This window comes from Drosophila arizonae, chromosome 2 (assembly GCF_054131065.1).
Source record: "Drosophila arizonae isolate 15081-1271.41 chromosome 2, UAZ_ARI_1.0, whole genome shotgun sequence".
In the NCBI taxonomy this organism is placed as follows: Eukaryota; Metazoa; Arthropoda; class Insecta; order Diptera; family Drosophilidae; genus Drosophila; species Drosophila arizonae.
Genome location: NC_142922.1, coordinates 21,183,591 through 21,207,433, shown reverse-complemented (window position 1 = coordinate 21,207,433; position 23,843 = coordinate 21,183,591). Strand labels below are relative to the sequence as shown.

Below are 23,843 nucleotides of genomic sequence, written 5' to 3'. Positions count from 1 at the left end.
CGCTTTGTTTTTATCATCGCCGCTGCGCTTAATGATACATTCGCTCTGACGCCCACTTTCATCGGCTGCCCCCAAACATACAGACATTAAAACAAAAGAGTTTTTATATATGGAATATATACATCCAGCAGCCTTTCTTGTTGGCGCTTGTCTTTTATTTGGACACGCAAAGATTTTGGCACAGATATTAGCCATGCTGCATAGAAAACGAAATTGACTCAATTTGCGGGCAAATTGCAGTCTTGCCAACGGAATTGCTGGAAAATTGTCGCCGCCAATAGGAAAGTTAATGAAAGTGCGGGGCTATAGAACTCGGAACGAATCGGTTTGATCATTTATGGCAATTATTCTATGACAAGCCATGGGGCAACACAAGAGAATTTCTATTTTGCGCGGGTTGCTTTGACAGTAGTAACAACATTTGATTTTTATTAAATTTTATGTGATACTAGCTGGCCCGGCAAACGTTGCATTGCCCTCTATATTATTTCTAGGTAAAAAATTGTTGAAAGCTATGTTGTTCAGGCTGGGATACACTGATAAATTTATTAATCGGATTTTCATTCAAGCACCTTGTTGTAAACGACATTCTTCGTTTTTTGGTCGGGTGCAAGAACAAATAATGCGGATCGTTTGCCAACACGTGAGCATGCCACGTACAATTGACCATGAGAAAAACACGCATTTTCTAGATTGAGGCCACAAATAGTCAAAGATTGGCCCTGTGACTTGTTGATCGTCATGGCGAAGGCAAGACGAAGCGGGAATTGAATTCGTTTAAATTCAAAGGGCATATCTGTTGAGCTCATCGGAATCCTAGGAATAAGAACTTCCTCATCTTTAAATTTTCCTTTGAGTATCAACGCGTGAATCACATTGCTCATCAGTTTTCTTATCACCAAACGCGTTCCATTGCACAGTTTTGGTTGGTTTAAATTTCTAAGCATGCAAATCATGGAGAATTGCTCTTTTCATAGCTGTGTTCATTTCTTGACGCCGGTCAAGTTGTTCTTCCATATTGACCATGAAGTATATTTGCAAGAATTTTTGCTGTGCATCTTCAATAGGTTGCAATGATCCAATGCGATGGCAAATCTGGCCTTGAATCTTTAAATTCAAAGCCATAGTTATAGTTATATTTACAAACACTATTTACAGAAATCTAACAAACTACATTATTCAAAATTTTTTTTTGGCAGTCATAGAAAATAAAATTTTTAACGTAAATTACCTTAAATATCCGTCTCCAATATTTTCCGCCCCAAATTATGTCATTTGGAAACAGGCATTTTATTTTTGAGTGTTCGCTAGAAAATGTCGTGATTCTAGTGTTTCGCCATAAAGCAGGGAACGCAATGGCTATGGTGACCGCTAATGGCAATGTCACTTTACCACTAAGGCAGCACAAACCGGGCGTTTCACCAGCAAACTTCAATGCGCCACAATGCTAGCAAACAACGTCCATTGGACCAATGCAAACTAAACGATTCAAGCTGTAATCAATGGTGCAATCATATCGAAACGCTGCTCGATTCAAATCAATCCTTGAACCATTTCTTATTGCCATTTCACGGGCTGCCTCTCTTTGAGAAGCACGAATTAAGGCCCTTCTTCCCTGGGTACTAACGCGGAGCCTTTCTCGGGCGATTTCTCGCTCTTCATCAGATAATTGACTCGCGCTATTCCGTTGCCTAATTGCATTATGGGTCCGCCGGGAAAGATTAGATCTTCTAGGACGCGGCATTTTTATTAATAGTAATACTGCCCTCGCACAAAACCATATAAAACAATCGAGAAATATAAATATAAATAATTTACACAAATTTATGTTTGAGACAAACAAATACCTGAACTTTCGAGATATTTAGCTTTTGTAAAAGTCCAAAAATACAATTCTTATAATTAACTTTTTTTTTTTTAATTTCGAATTTTGAATTTTGAATTTTTTATTTATTTTTGATTGTTAGGTTTTAATCTTTTGATTTTTTTTTTAATTTTTGCAGATTTTTGATTTGAAATATTTATAAAGTTTAAAAGTCCGAAAATATAAAAAGCCAAAAATACACTTTTTAATAATTACCTTTTTTTTTTTAATTTCGAATTTTTAATTTTTTATTTATTTTTTGAACAGTCAGGTTTTAATCTTTTGATTTTTTGCAGATTTTTGATATTTTTCCTTTTGATTTGAATTTTTTTTTTTTTTTTTTTTTTTTTTTTTTTTTTTTTTTTTTGAATAGTCAGGTCTGCTCGAGGTCAGGAGACCGTAGACTGACTGACTACATTTGTTTATTTACTTCTACACTATTGTCAAAACTGTCACTGTTACCAAGCCTACTGGGTATAAAAAAAAATTTGAACATTTGGGGAAAAAACCGCGTTTTTCAAGTATTCGGCAAATTTTTTTAGTATTTTTAAGACCCTATACTAAACTCGTTGCGGAGACAAATCCAACAAATCAAAAACCATGAAAATTGGTTCAGCCCAAATCAAGTTATAAGCAGTCTTCACTTTTACACAACTTTCTTTTATATATATAGATATAATAGCCACTGAAAACTTTAAAATCCTTATTGAGTAGAAAATCGTGTTGTTTTTGCCCAGCACTTCACATCCATGCGTGCTAGGAACAAAGGAACAATCAATATTGATTGTAAACATTTTTTTTTCAAACAGAATTTTAAAACGCTGTCACTATAAAAATATATTTTCCATGCTCCTTTATAGTCGCCATTTATTTATACATATGTATATATTAATCCCCGCAATCCATTGCAATGGCCAGTTGTAAAAAAGACTATAGCATGCTTTCAGGTTGCGCATTGAAATGACATATCAGGCAGCCTTTGTCAGCTGCATACCTGAAGCGCTGCAGCTGGCTTCTGGATAATTTGGGTTTTTTATTAAATTAATTATAATTTCAAAGAAATGCCAAGCAATGAGCTGTCAGGTGTATATTATCTCGTATACATAAGTAATTATATGTATATATGTGTGTGTGTATACATATATATATATATAGCTATGCAGCACAGGTGCAAGCAGCGTGAAAGTTGAAAATTTTGATGCTGCCAGCGAGACAAGATGCACTCTGTCTTGTTCTACATTTTGGACATGCACAGCTGAGCAGAGTCGAGCATGTGCTTGGGCTTGTATGGGAAGCCAGACCGCATAATCCGCTGGCGATAATTTATGGTAATTCACGTGGAGCTCACACGCAAGCGCAATGCAACTTTCGCAGTGGAAGCTGCAGCTCATCCACTGCAAATAGCCCAAAAAGCAGAGCTAATTTAATGCAAGAGCAACAGCAACAGCAACAGCAGCCGTGGCAGTGGCAGCAGTGGCAGAAATCGCCAATTTGCTGTAATTGCCATTTGTGTTAACAGCAGAGCAAACAAAACGCTTAGCAGCCTGCGCCGCATTCAATGCCAATTGCGGCGCTTAGGAACAAAAGAGTGAGGCAACGAACTTGCCAAGATCAGCACGAAACTTTTACCATCGATTTATTTGGCCTTTGTTTTGTGGCAGGCCCGGCAAGTAAACTAAAAACCAAACCAGAACGAGTCGTGGCGCTCTGGGAAAACGCCAAGCGTGGGTCCCAGGCAATTGCATAAAAGGAAAAGCCTTCGTTGTTTTGCTTGTTGCTTTGCTGCTTTTTTTTTTTTTTCATTTTTGGCGGAGTTTTCACTTTCACTTTGTGTTGACATCGAAGGCGCCCCCACTCGAAAAATACTACAGGTAGGCAGCGCAATTGCTGTTGCTTCAGGTGCTGGCCTGGCCCGATGGTTGCCTGGCTGCGATGGTTAATCAAAAATTAAGCGCTGCTGGCCAATTACGTTTCACTTTGACCCCGCCGTGGAAAGCCGGACTCCGTGACTCTGGCCTGACGAACTCTGCTGCGCTGATGAATTTATTATACGCCTCGCCGTGCTGTCAACCACATTTGTTGCTGATGCTGATGTTGATGTTGATGTTGCTGATGCTGCTATTGTTGGTTTTCTCAGGCAATTTTCTTTCAATTCAAGTCAATTTAATGTAAATATTTTGTGTAGATTTGCATGCGCTGCCAGCACGTTACAAATCATTTTGCTTGTGTTTTATTTAACAAATTCTGGCAGTAAAATTCAAATTTTTCCCCTGCGCATTTGCACACACACATACACATACACACACATACGCACAGCCGCAGTTTTCCACCCTCAGTGCGGGCTTGGCGTTTGAGCTTCTCGGAAATAAATTGCGTGTGCACAGCTGGGGGCTTTCTAGCCAACACAGCGCATAGCTCATAGCCGCGTCTGTTGTTTTTGTCCTCGCCTTGCGTTACGCCACATTAGAGTAATTCATAAATAAAGCTCTCGCTTGATTACCTTATATGCACATTCGCATTCGAGTTTCCCCCAAAGTATTTGCAGTGAAATTTCGATGGCAGCACATCATTTGCTTAGCGCCAAGTCAAACGACATGCAAAGTTCAATGTTAAATGCCAATCAATGTGAACATGGCCGCTGCAGTCGTTTGCTGCCAAATGCGAGACGTTGGCCGAGCTCCGAGCAGCGCTCATCAATCAGAGCCGGAGCCCCGTTGAATGTTTTCGTTTGCCGAAATCGCAAAGGCGTCACACAAAATATAAGACGAGTGCGGTGCATTAAATTTCACATTATAAATGAATTTGAGGCCTTGACATTCGTCGCTATTCAACAGAGCAGAGCCAGGCTCGCTCTCGCTCTCAGGGCCGCAGGCCTCTTGTCAGACTGCCATGATACGGCTGCAGACAACAGCAGCCGCAATAACTACGAAAAGTAAGAGTGACTGCCCGACTTCGATATGCTCTGTTCTTACCACTTTAACTATATTCGGGCTGAGGGATCAAGGTATAAAGGAAGAAATAATATCTCTTTCTCTTTCAAAGAGTTCAATGCTTCGAATAAACATTCCTGCATAAATATGTAAAGCACAACCATTATGAGTGCAGCAGCTCCAACTCTCTCTGGAACACACCGCAAAAATTAAGCCCCATTTACCCTTCTTAGCATCGTTAAGCTTACAGGGCCAACAACAAGGACTGTAAACAATTTTTTATTACAGTTGTGCAGCACTCAGCGAGGAGGCAGACAAAAGGTCCTGCCGCATAGACGCGATTGTTTGCACAAATCCTAAAGAATTTGGGCAAATATTGTGGAATTTAAATATGATTTTCGGCTGTGTCCCGCCGTGGTCGCAATTTGGTCACCTTGACAAATGACAGAAGCTTTAACCCTTTAAAAAAGAGATCTGCGCAAGCCCTCAGCACTGTGCGGGTTCAATGGACCGGCTGCACAGCCAACCGTTGATGATAAATTGATGCAAAGGCGAACGTGACACGGCCCCAAAATAGAAAAAAAAAAAAAAAAAAATCACAAACACAAACGAGCAGACAAAAGTGAAAGCATCTGCGGCTAAGTGAAACTGGCCAAGGAAGAGCTGCTGCGACCTTTTGGCAAAGCATCATCAAGTTGCCTTGGCCGCGACATTGTAGCTGCATGCATTGCTCTCTAGCCACAGCGCCACAATGTGGCAAGTCTGTGGAGACTTTCGAGCTGCGGCTGAGCTTGTACATGTCAATATGCGGCAAGACGCAAAAGCTGATCGACTTAAGCTAAACAGTTGCAAATGCCAAAGGCGTCACAGATTTTCCTTTGTTGAAGAGTAAATACTGTACGTTTAGATGCGTGCATTTGTGTGAGTGTGTTACTGGGTGTGCGTGTATGTATGTGTGTGCGTTCATGCTTACAAGCAAAGCTCAAGAGCTTTTACATTGGATACCTGATAATGACTTTTCCAGTTGCTGAATGCAAACATTTGCGATATATTATTGTCTGCGTTTCGCGCTCTCACCCTTTCAGCCCTATACACTGCCGTCTTCTTCTGCCTCTTGTGCTTCTCCTTTTCACTGACTTGGGTCAAATGTGCATGAATTTTAATTGTGGCTTTCTGCGATTTAATCGCTTTAATTAGAGAAAGAGATGCCATGCCGAACAAAGGTTGCTCGACCATTACACACTCTTTATGTTGTAAATGCGATGCTTGAGAATCTAATGACAAGGCACGCACACAGCTCAAAGTACCCATCTGCACAAACAAATAGGTCGACAGAGAGAGCGAGAGCGAGAGCGAGAGAGTGAGAGTCAACGAGAGGGAGAGCAGCAGATGTCGAAATGTACATCTGTCCAATTTTCACCAAAGAAAGCAAAAGCAACGCATTATAATTAATTGATGCAATAATAAAAATAAATTTACTTTGACACTAGACACTTGCGCGTGGCCAGCTATGAAAAATGCTCAAAAGCTTTTCATCTATATACTCTCTCTGGGCGGGTATAAGTATGCACTCGCGAAATTTGATATAAATTCGAAAATAAAAAGGAAATAAAACAAAATATATTACATTTTATTTAAATGAAATTCGACATATATTGAAAAATATAATGGAAATGAAACTTAATATATTTTATCTGATACATATTCATTTAATAAATCAATAGCTACCCCTAGCTAAACAAATTTATAGATTCAGGCAAGTCTGGGCTAAAACTTTTTTATATAATTTTCTACGCTAAAAAACTTTTTTGATTGATTTTATCTAATTTCACCAACAGCTTCATCGGCCTAGTTATGTACAAACTGATTGATGAGCTGCACTTGCCATATGAACTGCAAAAGATCAAGTCCTTCATATGCCAAAGTTGTAATACCTGTACATACCTTTATATGTGCTATATAATGGAAAATTCTGCGAAAAACTTGTATACAAAAGCATTTCTAATATTTCGTATAAACTCTGCTCGAAATACTTTTAGCAAATTCCCACATCATTTTGACTCACGTTTTGTCTGCAAGTGTATTACATCTTCGCAAGCTCTAAGCTGTCTTTAAACTTGCTTTGTTTTTACTTGAGGCTTCAAATTGGCCAAGCGTTTAAATAAATTGTGTGGAGATTAAATGAAAATTGCCTCGTGCCGAGTGTCGAGTGCTGCATCCCCATCGAGCGACGCCTGTCCAGGCTGAAGCTCATTTCAGGCTTATCCCCATTCACTCCATCGCCATCTCCCTCTTCGGCTGCTGACACGTATGGCTGCTGACACATCCGCTGAAGCAGAAAGTTGTCAGCATCGCTGATCGCCTCTAAAGGCTAATTAGTGTGAGATTTGGTCTTTGATTAGTTGCAAAGAGTCATCAAGAAAACAGCAAATGATGAAAGCGAACACCGAATCTAATATACACTCGATGGGCGCATGTTTCTGACTGTCTAAGCAGCTGTATCCGATCTTTATCGGCGGATATGCTTGAAAGTCTGTCGGCAAAGTTATTAAGACCCTGAGAGCGTCTAAATTAAACAACAAGTATAAGAAAGCCCACACACATACAAACATACATAAGCACATACACACACACACACACACACACACACTCACAGGCACACATACATTTTCACTTTCTTTTGTTTTGACTCGGTTTGTGAAAATTGCAATTTTTATTGCACTTGGGTCGCTTGAATGAACGCCCGCATGAAATAGAAAGTTAAATATAAGAAAACACATACACAATGTTTCTCTGTGTGTGTGTGTGTGTGTGTATATATATATATATTTATGTAGGGCTTAAGTTCTAAAACTGAAAGTCAAACTGAACTTTAACCCGTCAGCGACTTCTCGCTTTGGCACTTGTTAGCGCCCCAAAGTTTATGGCAAGAATTAAGAACAAATTATTTACTTTCTCCGCATGGAAAGAAATGAAAAACTTCACACACATAAAATGACAACAACAACAACATAAAATGCACTGTGGATGCTCAAATTGTTGTTGCTGCCTTTACTGTATGCTGTTGTTGTTGTTGTTGTTGTAGCTGTCACGTTGTCTGCTGTTTATTAAAACGCAATTCTGGTTTGTTTTTAATGTAGCCACAATGAAATTGTTTTTATGGCGTTTGCCGCTGTTGCCACTGCTGATGCTTTATTTGCCATACCCTGTAGATATTGTAAATATTGAGAGTTTATTGGGATATGATGATTAAGGGTGGGCTCATGTAACAGGCGATAAAAATATGGGTCAAATGTGTAGATCAACGATAACTATGTTTATTTTTATATCATTTATCGGTTAGCTGAGCTTAAGACCTTATTTCTGATAGACACAGCTGAATATGTAGGTAAAAGTCATGCCTGAAATGAGAATGAGAATATCGATAAACAGTGCTGTCCACATTAGACGAACTCAGCTGGCTACTCCATATTTATATTGGACAGAGACTATCTATCGTTTATCTCATAACAACTATGCCATGCCATATAACCATAACATACCTTTGAAACATACCTTTGAAACATATTTTTTCTAGTACTAGAACCTCTCTTATAGTCCACATAGATGCACTCGATCTGATCTAAAATGTTCGCTATGTGTATATATTTGATGTGATAAGAGAATCTGAATCAAAAACTCTTTAATATATACATATGTCTATCTATTAAATAAGAGTTTAAGTGATATCTCAAATTCGAGCAGAGCCGTTATTTATTTTATTTTTATTTTTATTTCTGTTTTTGTTTTGTTTTTTTTTTTTTACTTTGTATTTTATTTTGTTTTGGTCTCGACCGCAAAATGGCTCACAGAAACAGTGAAAAATCTCATGGCTCTTGAGAGAAAAGTGCAAGGCGTGTCACAGCCAGATGCCGGATTATGCTCTGCGGCTAGTGGTTGGCGGTTGGCCCGGCTAACGACGCGACGCGGCCAATAGAGAGTGTAATGTCTGCCGCGGCACTGCTTGGCCTTGCCGCTGGCACTCATTCAGACAATTTAGCTTCGGGCTCGCGTGCACTGAAGTCGTCCAAGAAACATATAGAGAAACATATCTCCACAGATGCGCTTGTGTTTAACCAGGCAGCTGCACCCGCACAAGAATAGATCTGTTACAGTGTGATTGTTGTGGACTCGTCGGCCCTAGTGTGGGCAACGCAATGGACAGCTTGACGGCTTCGACGGGTCTGCATTATCCATGAGTTGGGTTGAGGCGCATAACTCGTGGCGACGAGCGAGCTTATTAGATGTCAGGCATGAAATTTGTGCATAACAGATGTAATGCTTATGCGGAGCTGTCAAAGTGAGAAAGAGCAGCGGACGGACGAGATGATGCGAATTGATTGACTGTGAGATGCCCTGGGAAAAGTTAGTAAAAGCTTTACTAAACAGTTACGATGGATCGAAAGAGAGAGAATACTCTAATGCGAGTTTCATTGCTGCAAAATAGTAAAAGATATCCTGTAATAAATATGAAATATTGACTAAGAGGTATACCTTTGCCAGATTTAGTAGAAGAGTAATGCATATTCACTGCAGGTATATGAAATTTAATATTATTTTTCCTTGTTTGACTGACATCAGATGCCCTGGTTGGTATATGTATTATATAGAATTATTATCATTAAACATTGGAACAACTCGACATAGAATATGCGTTATATTGTTACGTACGAGAAGAGTATACCCTGTTTTGATAAGCAGATACCCTTTAAAAAGGGTACAAACATAAATATAGTATAGCATTAGATACCCTGTAAAATTATTGGAAGCAATTATGTTTCGTTATAGACTTCACTGCAATCAGATCTAAATGTGTCTCAATTTATATTTATTATTCTTTCGTTGGTACTCGAAACGAGAAAAATAGTATATAAGAGAATACACAATTTAATAATTTAATATCTAAAAGAATAGTTCGTATAAAGCTCTAGTATAACTTACCCTCTACCTCACTACTACAATATATTTAAAGTTTTGGTCGTTCACCTTTACCTCAGCAGCGCTATACCCTAGCTGGGCATTAAAAACACACAAAAACAAATGAGAACTGTCTGCGCGGCTTAAAGTTTTTGTTCATATTTTTTGTATGGACATAATGAAATGCTCGTCTCTTTGAATGGCGGTCTTAGCCAACTTGAGGGTCCGTCCAACTCTCTCCATGGCAATATTATGCAGCCGGGCTGAAGCGGTCAGTGAACCTACTTACTTAAGGACAGCACAGCAATGTGAGTACTTGAAATGAGCGCCATTCACCACTGCTCATCAGCATTGAAAAGTACTCGTAATGCTATCAAACAAACCAAATATAATAACATCCAGCGATCCATGCAAATCGAAGGCCTTGCCCTATCCCAAGCCCTGGGCCCCGAGCCCCTGGCCCCTGGTGGGCCATTTGGTGGGCATTAGTGAAAGTAAAGTGGAAATTGCGGCAGCCAAAATCAAAAATTAGTGGCCCAGAAAGCGACGGCAAAAACAACAAGAGGGAAATCTTGGACTCGTATATATCCGATCTGCAGTGCCTTCTGTGGGCAACAAGTAGCCGGCGCACACGACAGTCATTGGACTGTGGGACCTGTACAGGTGCCGCTGCGGGGCCTAAATTTGCGACTTTATTAGTTGAAAATGAGTCGAGCGAAGCTTCGGGGCCGGAATCCGAAATGAGAAATGAGCGGAGGCTGGGCAGCCAGGTTGAGTGGCATGCGAGCAAATCCCTTTGTGGTCGCAGCACCTGCCACATAAAGTGCCCAATACTGGAGCTGACTGGAGCTGGGCGAAAGCACTGGACAAGAATACCAGAAGATAAAGAGACACACACTCACACACACACACACATACACACGCAAACACATACAAAGTATTTCCGCTGGTCTTTTTGGGGAAAATATTTGTTGCTAACGTTGGCTCAAAGCCACAATTATGCGGCAGCTTTCCTTTTGCCTGGCTGGCTGCCTGTTTGCCAGTGCGACTTCATGTGGCACGTTCTATGAGAAACTCAGCGGATGCTGGCTCATGCATAAAACACAGCCAACAGAGGCAGGGCCAACAATTTGTCTTTTGTGGCAACAGCAACGGCAGCGGCAGCGGCAACAGCAGCAGCCGCAAGTCAATGGCCTGGCCTGGCTCTAATAGATGCATATCATGATAGCTGAAAGCCCTCGATTGCATTGGCCATCAGCTAGATATAGGCTGGGTGTTGATCGGATGCTAAATAGAGTTGCTATTGGTGTTGCTGTTGATGTTGTTGTTGTTGCCTCCTTTGTGTGAAATTTGCATAATAAAATTGAGCTGCAAATTGCGAGCGTTTAGTGGTTAATAAATACTTTCTTTATGGCAATAGAAATGCGAGGCGAAAATTGGCAAATGCCAAATTGAAATTAAAGTGTCGACAAGAGCAACAACTGCAGCAGCAGCAGCCGCAGCGACAATGTTGACCAAAACGGCAGCCAGTTGAAAATGGTCAAAAAGCTAAACACCTACCCAGGCAACAAATTCAACTAATATATTTGGCCATAAACAACGAAAGCGGCTGGCAAAAAGAAAGAAAAAAAAAAAACACGTCCAGAGTCGTTGCGGTTGTTGTTGCCGCTGATGTTGCCGCTGTTGCTGCTGTTGCTGTTGCTGCTGGCAGCGCAATGATCATTAGAGGCAGCAACTACCCAACAGCAACGGCAACAGCAACGGCAACTAGAGACACGAAGTCTCGACTCCAACTCCGACTCCAACTCCAACTCGAACTTGAACAACTGCAGCACGAAGAAAATCAAATTGCGATTAAGTCAAGCTCGAGCCGAGCTCGAGGTCTATATAAGAATAGGCGCGCCAAGGCTGGCCATCAGTTTGATTGAAACCAGCTGGCAGTGCAAGCAAGACGCGCTCCAAGGCAAAGCCAACGATATCACATACCCAGCCAGGATTAGTCCAGACGCGTGTGTGTGCGTGCGTGCGTGTTTCTGTGTGCGTGTGTGTGTTAGCTAAGACGCGTGTGTCTAGTGCAGCAGTGAGTGTGCGTGAAAATGACATTCAGGCAAAAGCATTTAGTGCTCCTGCTCGGCCTGTGCCTGGCCATCAGCCTCAGCAGCAGCGGCTGCGATGCGGCCACCGAGCAGCTAAGCAATCTACCCGCCAGCAGCAGCCACAATGCGGGCGCACGCACTCTGCTCCGGGTCTATGATGAATGCAATCGGGCCGAGAGCGGCTTTGTGCCATGCCTGAAGAAGAAGGCCATATCGTTTATCGATCGCATTGCGCCCATCGATGCCATCAATGTGGCCGATGGCATCAAGCTGGTGCGCCTCGAGACGGCGCCACGCCCACCCGCCTACAGCGACAACGAACTGGAGTCCTCGCTGGCCCGCTCCGGCAGCGATCGGGATGCGAAGCTGACGAATATGCTGATTGAACGCTTGAGCTACTTCTTCAACGGGCACTCGCTGCAGGTCAGCTTCCCCAAATTGACTTCCGATGAGATTGGACGCGGACTCGAGGAAGGTAAGCATGCCACATAACACACCCCACACACACACACACACACACACATACACGCAAGTTGTCTGTAATTGCAGTTATGTTAATCGCTTCATGCATTTAACCATTGCGCGTGACAGTGACATAATTTTGCCAGAGCTCCGCTCGTAATTGACGGTTATTAGAGCCAGGCGTTGTTGGCAACACATATCACATTATAAATATATACTTATACGTGTCTATATATGCTGTGCACATACAGACCAGGCTTAATTGAATAGCTGACAATGACATTGGCAGCCAGGAAGTGGGTTAACAACTGCCGCGCGCTTGCATTGTATGCTAAGAGCGCAGCGTGGAAAATTCTAGTCTATGGGAAGATGTGCAATTGTTTTCAAGCCTACACACACACACATGCACAGTAGTCAAAACTCGTTCGAAAAACTTACATTGACCCATAAACCTTAACAACAACAATGACAGCAAAAAAACAACAAAAATTGTCATGCCAGAGTTTCGTGTTAGCCCGCACAAATAAACATAAACATGAGCAGACAGATAAACGCATGCAGGAACGTAAATGCTGTTGAGAGACCTGGAAACAGAGTTTATGTAGTGCTTTCATTTGTAGAGAGTTTTTGGGAAAAACTTCAATTCGTAATTGTAAACACAGGGCTGAAAGAGATATAAAGTCCAGACTAAACAGCTAGCTAACGGTCTTAGTTAATTGTGGATAGTGGAAGATTGATATAAATATTTTTCATTAGAGGAATTCAGTTGTAATAGACTGAAATCAGAAACCAGTTTCAGTTTGTGTATACAATACAAACAAAAATTAAAATAGAAGAATTTAATTTGGTGGAATATATGGAAGTAATTTAGCTAAGAATAAATTTAAACAATTTTACAGTTCAGCAAAAAAAGAAACGACAAAATCTTGATAATAATTATCAAGAAATTTAAAATAAAAAACATTTAAAAATAAATATATAATAATTCTAGATTTTTTTATATTTTCAAATACGAGAATATTTCAAAGTCAAATGTTTTTCATGTTTCTCAATTATTACAAATCAGTTTCCTAATCCTCTCAAATGTAAAATTAGTTATGCTAGTATGTTAATAAGTGTATGTTAATATTTTTAAATCTGCTTTTGATTTTTTCATTCCACAAAACTGTTATGCTACAACTAAGTTATGCAAATTGAAAGCCGTGCAGAATAATTTAGAATATTAAGTTAGGGTAGGCAGCCTATCAATAACATGCTTAGACTATAAACCTGTTAAATATGAATTATATCTTAATGGGTAATCTCATATTTAGCTTAAGATTATCAATAGGTTATATATTTCATATGTCATATTCAATATATGGCATACATAAATAATATTATATAATACATATCACTGCTAATAATTTCAAACTCATTTCTGTAGAAATCTAGCAACTTCAGTTGTAGAAAACTTAAACTAAGCAATTCGGAACCTTTTAAGATTTTTCAAATTATTATTAAATAATTGGGAAGAGCTTTTTAAAACTTTCTCAATGTGCTCTGATTGAGGCTTACCAAGCACTTCAATTATCAATAAAAAAAATCTTTATATCCCCAACCAAACAATTTCCATACAAGTTTTCACTCAACAGCTTTAAAAGCGCAAAGAAAAGCGTTTCAACAATAACAAGACAGTTATAACTCAGGGCAATACACTTGGTCTTTAATGGACTCCAGCAAAAAGAAAAATAGAAAGAACCGCCGAAAGTTAAGACTCATTTGGAGTTGAAGTACATTTAAATACGGCCTCTTTGCAAACACACGAAAACACGGCACGACACGTTATGACACGCCACGCAGTTTGTGGCGGGCTTTGAGATGTCATGACCATGTCGAATGCGCAGCCCAATGAAAGTGTCGGCCACGTTTCACTTGGCCCGCTTGGTGTTTGCGGCTTCTAGTGGGCTGGCTGGCTGGCTGGCAGGCGAGTGCGCTTTGCATCAATTACAAATTTGACAGAAGCACTTAAAGCATTCGCAGCGACAGCAGCGCAGCCCGCAAATATTTTCTCGTAATGAAAAGCGAACTTACTTACTTTCACGATGCATGGATGATATTTTTCCTCTTTTTACTTTCATATTATTGATCGAGATCAAGATATTCAGTTGCTCAACATGGCCAACACTTTCCCAACTGCCATTCGCAGTTAATTGCAATCGCATCTTGTTATTGACTTCGATTTCGGTTGCATTTGCACAGATCGCAGATCGCACCCCCCTTTGGATTTTCACCTGAGCAAGTGAAATCGCCAAAAATGTCCCTGATGCAAAAGTAATGCAAGCAACTGCAACTAAACGAAAGTCATACGAGCAACAAAGCTTTATCAAATATACATATATAACAAAACATATTTATAAACATTGCATATATAGTTGTATGCGCTGCCTTCGTGGCTGGGGAACTTTCTCCTGAGCTAGGAACGCTCCCTTGACATTAAGGCCAAGCATCAAGCTGAACAAAGTCATTGTTTACAGCTGCAGGAATTATGTGGAAAGCGTGTGGGAATTCATGCTAAGAGTGATTTCCAGTCACACTCAACATATATGCCTACAATTATGTCTTTAAGCTCAACTGCTAAATGTATTTTATTGTGCTCGTTGCAGGCCGCGGAAAGATGAAGAAGATGGGCATGATGATGGCCATGATGATGGCCACCAAGCTGATGGGCATGCTGCCGATTGCCATGGGCGCGCTTTATATACTGGCGGGCAAGGCGTTGATTATCTCCAAGATTGCTCTGCTCCTGGCCGGCATCATTGGGCTGAAGAAACTGATGGCTGGCAAATCGTCGGGCGGCAGTTCCGGCTGGTCCTCGGGCGGCGGTGGCGGCGGCGGCTGGTCCTCGGGCGGCGGTGGCGGTGGCGGCGGCGGCTGGGACAGACGTTCCTTGACCGAGGCGCAGGAGATGGCATATCGTGCGCACAGCAGGCAACAGGCGGCCCTTCAGCAGCAGCAGCAGCAGCAGCAGCCACTGGGAACGCAGCCAGCGCTGGTCAAGTCATAGACGACACACACACACATATATACAGACATAGAGCGAAACATATTCACACACACAAAGTTCATAGCTCCCTCGACTGCATTTATCTTGTAGATAAATCTACGGGGGGCTGACAAACTGAGACGAGACAGGGCTGGCAAATTGTAATTAGATTTTCATCAACTGCTTTCTTCGGCTCACTTTTTCTTTTCGCACACCTCAGCACGGCGAGCAACGGTCAAATGCGCAGTTGCACCTGCGGATACATGGCTGCAAATGTATCTGTAACGTGAAGCTAACTTAATCATTGGCATTTGCATAATACACAAATCGATTTGCGTAATACGCACCCAGTTCCGCTTCCATTCTATGCCCGTTTACAGCTATTCAAGTGCAACGTCTGTCTGAACTTTATCTCTCTATCTCGACTCCGACTCTCTTGGCCAGCTAACTGCACTCCCAGTTCCTGTTATTTTTCAATTATTCATTCACTCACTCACTTTATCTTCTTTCATTCATTCTGCTCGGCTTCTGCTCTCGTTTCCAGCTCATTTTTTCACGCGCGCATTTTTCGATTAGCTTTAAGCTTAATTCATTTAACTGTAGTCTAGTGTAATAATTTATTAACACTATTTATTTCTTAACTCTAGACGTGTCTCGCATGTAAGCAGCAAAGTTTTTCAAGAAACACAAAAGTAACAAAAAAAAAAAAAAAAGAAAGAATACAAGCACAAATACAAATACAATTACAAATTATACATATAAATATTTATATAAATAAAAGATTTACGTTTAGAAACGCTGTCTTGGTTCAATTTATTAAAGTGTCTAGGCATTATCTGTCGCAAGGTCATGTTAAAGTTCAGCAGCTGCGGCCTCACGTCCTCAGCCGTATGCTGATGTAGCTGCACGCAGAGAACACGTATACACTTCCTGCCATCCGGTCGCCATATGCCAAGCTGCTCAGTGTCCTTGACAACCTTTGTGCTGACTGCCAGCGCGTATCCTGCGTATCCTGTGTCTCCATACGCCGTCTGCCCGCCCACTCGAGCAGCGCCCACACACTCTGCCTCTGCCCATGCCTTGAACCTCTAGATGATTTCACGAACGACTGCGCCAGCTGAGGCCGGCACTGAAGTTTATTGCTCCTGCAGGGAATTCCAGAGGACAAATGCATGCAATGCGAAAATAAATAACCGGAATCTTTTATATAGTCGGATAAATATGCGCTTGCCAGCGACTGCGGCTAATTATGAAATGACTCGGCAAAAATATCTTTAACGCTTGTCCGATTAGAAAGGCGACAGAAACAGCTAATTAATTTATGGAAAAATCCCCTACAGAATTCACTCAAGTTCAATGTCAAGCCCGCAGCTCGACAAACCGATTTCAAGTTTCCAAAGAATTAAATGAAAAGAAACAGACAAATGCTCAATGCTCATGCTTCTGTGCATCGCTTGTTAAATGTTGAGCTGTAACCCTTACATAATTATCAGCGGCATAAATTAAGCTTGATTAATCGAAGATGAGTTAAGCTCTTAACTGATAATCTATTCTGGTTTTCAGATATACAGGTTTGTCCCTCCGCATCTGCCAAATGACGCCCGTACTCCAAATGAAAGACCATTTTATGTTATGCAAATTATAAGAACTGATTTACGTATTTTGGTGGGCGTGTCGAACAGAGTATTGTAAGAGCTTATGCCGTTTAGAGACTTTTAAAGTGTTTTAGAAACGATTAAATTCTGATTTTGAAAGCGGTTTCTTTTTGTTGCACGCAACTAATTTACATTTTTATTTGTTTAAACGATTTTTTGGGAAACTTTTTAAATCATTAAAATAGTGTTTAAGAAATAACAGTTCCGCGATCAAACCGGTTTAGTAACCTTGAACTAAAATTAATGGCAGAATATTCCAGACTTTATATGAATTCTTAACAAAATCCCTCTGTAAATCCCCGTTGGCTCTTCGGATCGGATTTTCACGCACAGTCACTGATTAAAGATATCTGATCCTGAATTTATACAGGATAACTCAGCTGCAGTCGTAATTTAAAAATTTGGCAAACAATAATTTTTGTTTTTTTTTTTTTTCAGTTTTTATTTTACGTTCTCCTTACTCTACAGTTAGTCGGGCGTTTACTTCTTCTTCCACCAGCCGGAGGAGCCACCATAGCCGCCGCCATAGCCGCCGCCATAACCGCCGCCATAGCCGCCACCATAACCGCCGCCGTAGCCACCGCCGTAGCCGCCGCCGGTGGTTGTGATGACCTTGTAGACCTGGACCAGACCGCCATGACCACCGCCATAGCCGCCGCCATAACCGCCACCGTATCCGCCACCATAGCCGCCGGAGTAACCACCGCCGTAGCCTCCACCGTAGCCGCCACCATAGCCGCCACCGTAGCCGCCAGCTCCACTGTTGATCACCTTGATGACCTGGACGCCACCGCCGCTGCCATAGCCGCCGCCGTAGCCGCCGCCATAGCCGCCGCCATAGCCGCCTCCATAGCCGCCGCTATAGCCACCGCCATAGCCGCCACCACCGTAGCCGCCGCCGCCCTTGCCTAGGAGGCCAAGGAGTCCAGCTTGAGCTGTTGCCAATGTGGCGACCACCACGAGGAGACACACAAACAGCTGAACAAACGAGAGAGAGAGAGAGAGAGGGATACTTAGTGACTGTGCTCGCAATGTGTGAAAGGAGTTGAGTCCTTGAATCCTGGCAGCTGGTTAACTCACTTTCATAGCGCACCGAACTCTGTCAAAGCAGGCGAAAAACTAATTCGAATTAAGCAAAGCGCTTTCAATTTATGAGCAGACGCCTCCCAGCTGTCTGCGCATCAAACCGACTTAGCCTGGCCAAGAACAACACCAACAAAGAGAAGACAGCACAGCCACAATTTGGCCAGCCGGGCATGAGTCTGCGTGTGTGCGAGAGAGATGGCCTCTGGAAAGGTCTGTGGCTGTGGCTCCGAAAGTATATTTATTTATTATTTGCATTAGTAACCGCTTAGGAAGTGTGGATCTTAAACTAGTTCTGCTCGAATTAATTAGCATCTCATTTGGAACTAAAAGATACAACATAAGTTATCAAATCAGATTCGGTTCAATAACAATCGACTGCATACTTTGTACACTCTGCTCTCAATCCAATTAATTCGGTTGGCAAACTAACAATAAAAAAATATAAAAAAATCAACTAATATTCACTGGTTTATGCTGCTCATTGTTGTTGTGCATCTGCATGTTGAGCTAAATTAATTTATGACTTTAATGAACGCTAGTCAAACAGTCAAATTGTTGTTCAACCAGCACCACGCCAGGTGAGTGTAGGTAGATGTGACCAGTTTATAACACTCTGAAGCTCACACACACACACACTGGCAAACATTTAATGAGACTGCGGCCATAAAAATTAAATAAACACATTAAAGCCTTAAATGATTCCAGCGGGCATCATGCATGATTGCATCTGGCCATGCCGCTCGCCTTGACAATGAAATATGACGAGGAAAGTAAAGGCAGATGGCCGATGGAGTTAACACAAGCTGCTCTTGACTTGCATAAGGAATAGCATTTGTTGCTGAGCGGGGTCCATTAATTAATAATCTAATTACCTAATTTGAGAATAATCAATTCTAGTTTTAGTTTTAAGCAGCTCTTGATAAATAGATGAATTGAAGCTTTGCTTATCTGAAGAGCTAAGATGACAACGACTGCATAATACTCGCTTGCTGTCCCACCAAAGAGCTAAATTTATCAATGAGTGAATCGCACACACAAAAGACTCTTTTTAAATAATTAGACAAAAGATTTCACATTTCAAGCGCATAGAGTTAGAAATAATAAATTATTTGCTTAGAAAGACCATAAGTAATATATAAATTTACATATTTTAAAGGTACATCCCCTCCATCAAATGCAGCAGCTGAAGCATAAGAAATAACTAATAATACATAATAAGAAGTAATTATAAATATATTTCTAGGCCATTACAGCAGAAGTCATCTTGACATATACATGTTATACATGTTTTAGCTTCTAAATATTTCAAGCTCGAGGTCATATATATTCGTTGACTGATTGCTAATCAAAAATAATAACGCTAAACATACAAAAATTGACATGTTGTAGAGCGACCTCAACAAATGCTCTGTGCTATCATTGATTTCTCATTGAACATAAAGATTGCTAATTAAATCATCTCATATTTTACTCAAGAATACAAAGGCAAACACTTGGCTCACATCAGCTCTTACACATTTCAAAATATTTCTTAGACTTAATCAAGGTTAATTTTCCAACTGAATGTAGAATTATTATGCTAGCCAATCAGCTAAAGCACAGCTATATTTTGATGAAGAGATACATCACCGAAATAAAGCTGTGCTTTAGCTCTGATACTCTTGTATAGCTAAATAAGCTATAAAACGGTCGAATTTTGGCCTCAGTTTAGCCATAAGAAATCCATTGCCAATTCAGCGTATTTCACATCATGTCAAACATCTGCAATTTATGGCACCCACTGGGCCCTATCATATACATGCGTGTAATAGTTGTATAAATTCCCTTTCGGTTCCCATTCTGCGATTGCTGCTATGAATACTCGATTGAGCCAGCTCGCTCAGATATGTATCTCAGCTTGAAAAACTATCGCTTAAATAAAATAAAAAAGTTCAGCAATCACAACTTTCGCATGATGAAGCACGTAACCAATTTAAGCAACAGCAGCAGCAGCTGTTGCAAGTCGAAACAGCAGCGGGTGGAGGTGGGCAGGGGCTCCTTAGAGAATCCGAATCCTGTGGCATGCGAAGCACATGCTGTGGACCGAATCCAATTACAGTCGAGAGTGGGGGCCCACCTCAAAAGTATGCAACAGGCCACGGCAACAAGTGCGGAAAAGAAGCTTAAAAGCTGGCAACACTTTTACTCACATGCAACAGCGCCAAGCGAGGCGCCTAAAAGCGCATGCAACTGCAGACAGGCGGCATTTGAAGACATTTAGGCGCAGCTGTGGCATGCTGCAACTTAAATCGGCGGCACTCGCTGACAGCGACAGTTTGTAGCTTAGACAGGCGCCAATTAGCAGGCCGGCAGGCAGGCAATTGTGTTGCAAGTTGCAAGTTCAGCGCTGGCAATTAGCATTGCACGTTGCCTCAAAGTGCTTGGGCTGAATGATTGCATTGGCCACACTTTCCCAGCTGAGCTCGGACTTGCACTGGGTCTTATATAGAATCATAATATCAGCGGCAGACGGCAGTTGGCATCGAGAGGGCTTGCAACACGCAACCAGGCAGCAAAAGTGAAAACAAGAGCTGTAAATAGTCCCACCAGATATTTTTGTGTATTATATACATATACATATATTTTAATTAAGAATTAATGCTTCATTGGAGACGTGTGTGTGTGTGTGAGCTCGACAATTGAAAACTTTTGCAATTTTGAGTATCGAATCCGCCTGCTAACCGCATAATTAGACGTGTGGCAGGTGTGTGTATATGTGTGTGTGTGTGTGTGTGTGAGAGTGTGTGGTAAGCCACGCTTGGCAGCCACGCTTAGTGGCATAGTAAAAGTCAACTTGGTTGCATTTACAGCCAAGCTGGGGCCCAGCATTTAGTGCCGGCCACTTTCGGCGAAAGGCCATTAAAATCGCTCAACTAAAACAGTCGTAAACATTTTCGAGAGCCTCAAAGAATTGAACTACATCTTGGCACTCAGTTCGATTCTAAGCAGCGTGCGGTGTGGTTCGTGCTCTCGACACCTAAAACTATGTGGCAGCAAGTGTGGCAGGTATATGTGTTAACCGTTTATGTGGCACTCGCACAGACCGAGGCCGGCATGGATGCTCGCTTTAATGGCGTTGCTTCCGGCTTAACAAACAATGAGCCGCATCAGCAGCTACAAGTAAAGCTCAACGCCTGGCAGCCATTGACGGGCCACAACAATTGGCTGATACTGCAGGCAACGGCGGCAACAGCCATGCGACAACAGCAGCAGCAACAAGAACAACAACAACAACAGCAGCAGCCACAAGGGCAACTTCCTGTCAATTACTACGCCTACAATCATCGCTATCAAACGGTTGCGACTGCTGCCGCAAACGATGCTCCCAGCGGAAATTACAAACAGGTGCGACCCAATCTCAATGCGGCGGCTCCACGCTACGTGTGGGCCCTGAGCCCCTCTCTCCATCAATTGCCGAACGGCGAGGATGTGCCGGACGTGCAGAGGGGACATATCGAGCCGGAAGCACGCGAAGCCAAGAACCGCGTGACAAACACCTACACAAACGCCGCTGATGAGGTCCTTGATGTTCTGGCTAAGCCCACCTCAGCAACGGCTCAGCTTATAAACAACTATTTGACAACATTTGAGCGAGCCGTGCGCAGGGTGCGCACCTTTTGTGACACTGTGCGAGATCTCATCAGCGGGGAGGATAAAGAGGACTGGGACGAGGGACACGAGCTAAATCAGGAACTGAGGTCGTTGGAGACAAGTAAGCTTGATTTTTAATAATATTGTATCAATGCTCGCTCAGCAAATTGAACGAGTGTGTTGCGATCTGTCTGACTGGCTGTGGATTGATATATCTGAACAACAAACTCCATTATTCCTGGGCCAGACAGAGGCCAAAGTTGTGAGCCTATATCTTCAACAATAGACAATAAAGAGCTGAAGCACATAAAATGTGTAATAAATACATTCAAAAGGCTAATCGATATTATTTTGATCATAGCATTAAGGCTAACAAAATTTAACAATAGAAGGAGATTAAACTGTTGTATATATTGATTACGAAATTTCATAGAAAAAAGCCATTGTAAAATATTTAAAAATATATAAATATTTTCAAGTCCTTTCACAAAGTTATCTCCCTTCAAACTTTTATTAAAATTTGAGCGAGTGCCCAGCAGCTCGTTACATCCCACTATAATACATTATTATTATTATTATTATTTTTTGGTCGCTGATGAACGGTGTCCATGACTCTGTTGTTGCGCTTGGACGCTCAAAGGTCTAGTCACTTAATTAACTAAAAGCTCGAGCTGCCTCTCCTTGCAGATATCCTGTCAACTAAATTGGTTGGGCGGAGCATAGACGCAGCAACAGAAGAGGAAGAAGAAGAGGAACAACTAGAAACAGCTACAACAACATCAAAGGAAATTCAAGTCCGTGGCAGCCAGCTGGCTGGCAGCATTCAGGGCCGCAAGCTGAAAAAACTGAAGAAGAAAATTCAGAAACTACTGCTGCCACTGCTCATTGCGTACAAGTTAAAGTTTCTGACCCTGATACCGGTGCTGATTGGAGGGCTGACGCTGCTGGTGGGCACCACGGGCCTGGCCGGCTTCTTCTTCGCCCTGTTCACGGCCGTGATGAGCCTCAAGTCGTCGGCAGGTGTTGGCCATTCCAGCAAAGCGATTGTCTTGAAGAAAATTTGAGTTCAGCGGCGGCGATTGATTTCGGATATAGGTTAACACCTCAAAACTAGAGCTCCACTTAATGGGAGGCGAGCTCAATAGCTAACGACGGTAGATTAAATTGATTAAATTGATAAAATGCCGAACGTCGAATGTCGACTGTCGACTGTCGAATTAAGTAATTTATTAGCTGGGCTGTTGATGAGCCAACTTTATTGGGTATGCGAAATTCGTATACGCTCACCCAAGCTCAAACTTCAGATATTCAGGTGTAGGTGCAGTAGGGTATTTACAGTCGCCAGCTTAGCATCAGACCCAGCGCACTTTGGCTGCCTTTTGATTTCGAATTGTTGTTTAAGTAATTTAATATTTATTTTAATTATAATACATTTCACAAACAGAAAACATAGTTGTCAGCTGTAATCGTAGTATTCCAAATAATTATTATAAATTTACTATATTGCTGCTCATAGATGCTGTAATTTAATTTTACCTCCATTTAAACTTTCTATTGAAATGTTTTGCATTTGTCAGTTGCATTTATTAATTAAGAAAACAATAAACTGATTTAGGAAATATAATGTTTATTAATTTTGTATTTATTTTATAATTTGATTTAGTTATCAAATTTTGTATGTCCACAATTTTGATTTCATTACAAACAATTTTTAATGTTATTTCTTCATTTATTATAGATTATAGATAATTAAAGTTATTCCAGTACCGATCAAGTGAATCATACCCCAACTTTGTTAGGGTGTTTCTGACAGCTACAGCAACAACAACAACAACAACGACGGCAACGCCAACCGGATGCCCGAAAATCGCATTAACACTCAAGTGACGCTAAAAGCCCAGGGCATTGCCAAAGTCTGGTCATGATATGTGACGACAGCGAGGCGTTTGGCGTTTGGCATTTGGCATTAGTTGGGAGCAATTTGGTATGCGTGTTGCGGGCCCGAAAACAACCGTTAGCAGGCACCATGACATCCCTCACACCCTCGCTCACACACACGCAGAAGCATTTCGACAGCCAAAGTTGAACAACAATTAGTTCCGTTTGCCAACGAAATGTTGTCAACAAACTTTGTTTTAT

General features: G+C 41.5%; 3 protein-coding genes and 1 long non-coding RNA gene across 4 annotated transcripts; 2 read left to right on the top strand and 2 right to left on the bottom strand.

Annotated features, from left to right (window-relative positions):
• Window positions 1–513: 513 nt before the first annotated feature.
• On the bottom strand, window positions 514–2,539 carry LOC149270563 (uncharacterized). Its single transcript, XR_016271259.1, has 3 exons — window positions 1,848–2,539; window positions 1,232–1,761; window positions 514–1,107 (listed from the first exon to the last, which is right to left on the bottom strand). It is a non-coding gene; the product is annotated as an uncharacterized LOC149270563 (long non-coding RNA).
• Window positions 2,540–11,653: 9,114 nt separating this feature from the next.
• On the top strand, window positions 11,654–16,129 carry Osi12 (DUF1676 domain-containing protein Osi12). The gene is made up of 2 exons (XM_018001822.2): window positions 11,654–12,321; window positions 14,954–16,129. The coding sequence occupies exons 1-2, from the start codon at window positions 11,847–11,849 to the stop codon at window positions 15,352–15,354; spliced, it is 876 nt and encodes a 291-aa protein (XP_017857311.1). The 5' UTR covers window positions 11,654–11,846; the 3' UTR covers window positions 15,355–16,129.
• Window positions 16,130–17,403: 1,274 nt separating this feature from the next.
• On the bottom strand, window positions 17,404–18,219 carry LOC108609162 (uncharacterized). The gene is made up of 2 exons (XM_018000876.2): window positions 18,069–18,219; window positions 17,404–17,966 (listed from the first exon to the last, which is right to left on the bottom strand). The coding sequence occupies exons 1-2, from the start codon at window positions 18,072–18,074 to the stop codon at window positions 17,469–17,471; spliced, it is 504 nt and encodes a 167-aa protein (XP_017856365.1). The 5' UTR covers window positions 18,075–18,219; the 3' UTR covers window positions 17,404–17,468.
• A 2,843-nt stretch (window positions 18,220–21,062) lies between these two features.
• LOC108613395 (uncharacterized) lies at window positions 21,063–23,233 on the top strand. Its single transcript, XM_018006864.2, has 2 exons — window positions 21,063–21,825; window positions 22,392–23,233. The coding sequence occupies exons 1-2, from the start codon at window positions 21,099–21,101 to the stop codon at window positions 22,766–22,768; spliced, it is 1,104 nt and encodes a 367-aa protein (XP_017862353.1). The 5' UTR covers window positions 21,063–21,098; the 3' UTR covers window positions 22,769–23,233.
• Window positions 23,234–23,843: the final 610 nt, after the last annotated feature.

Bases quoted from the DNA above. Each gene is read 5' to 3' on its own strand.
- Osi12 (XM_018001822.2), top strand. From the start codon at position 11,847: ATGACATTCAGGCAAAAGCATTTAGTGCTCCTGCTCGGCCTGTGCCTG. The intron at 12,322-14,953 runs GTAAGCATGCCA...TGCTCGTTGCAG, and splicing joins TGGACGCGGACTCGAGGAAG to GCCGCGGAAAGATGAAGAAG.
- LOC108613395 (XM_018006864.2), top strand. From the start codon at position 21,099: ATGTGGCAGCAAGTGTGGCAGGTATATGTGTTAACCGTTTATGTGGCA. The intron at 21,826-22,391 runs GTAAGCTTGATT...CTCTCCTTGCAG, and splicing joins ACTGAGGTCGTTGGAGACAA to ATATCCTGTCAACTAAATTG.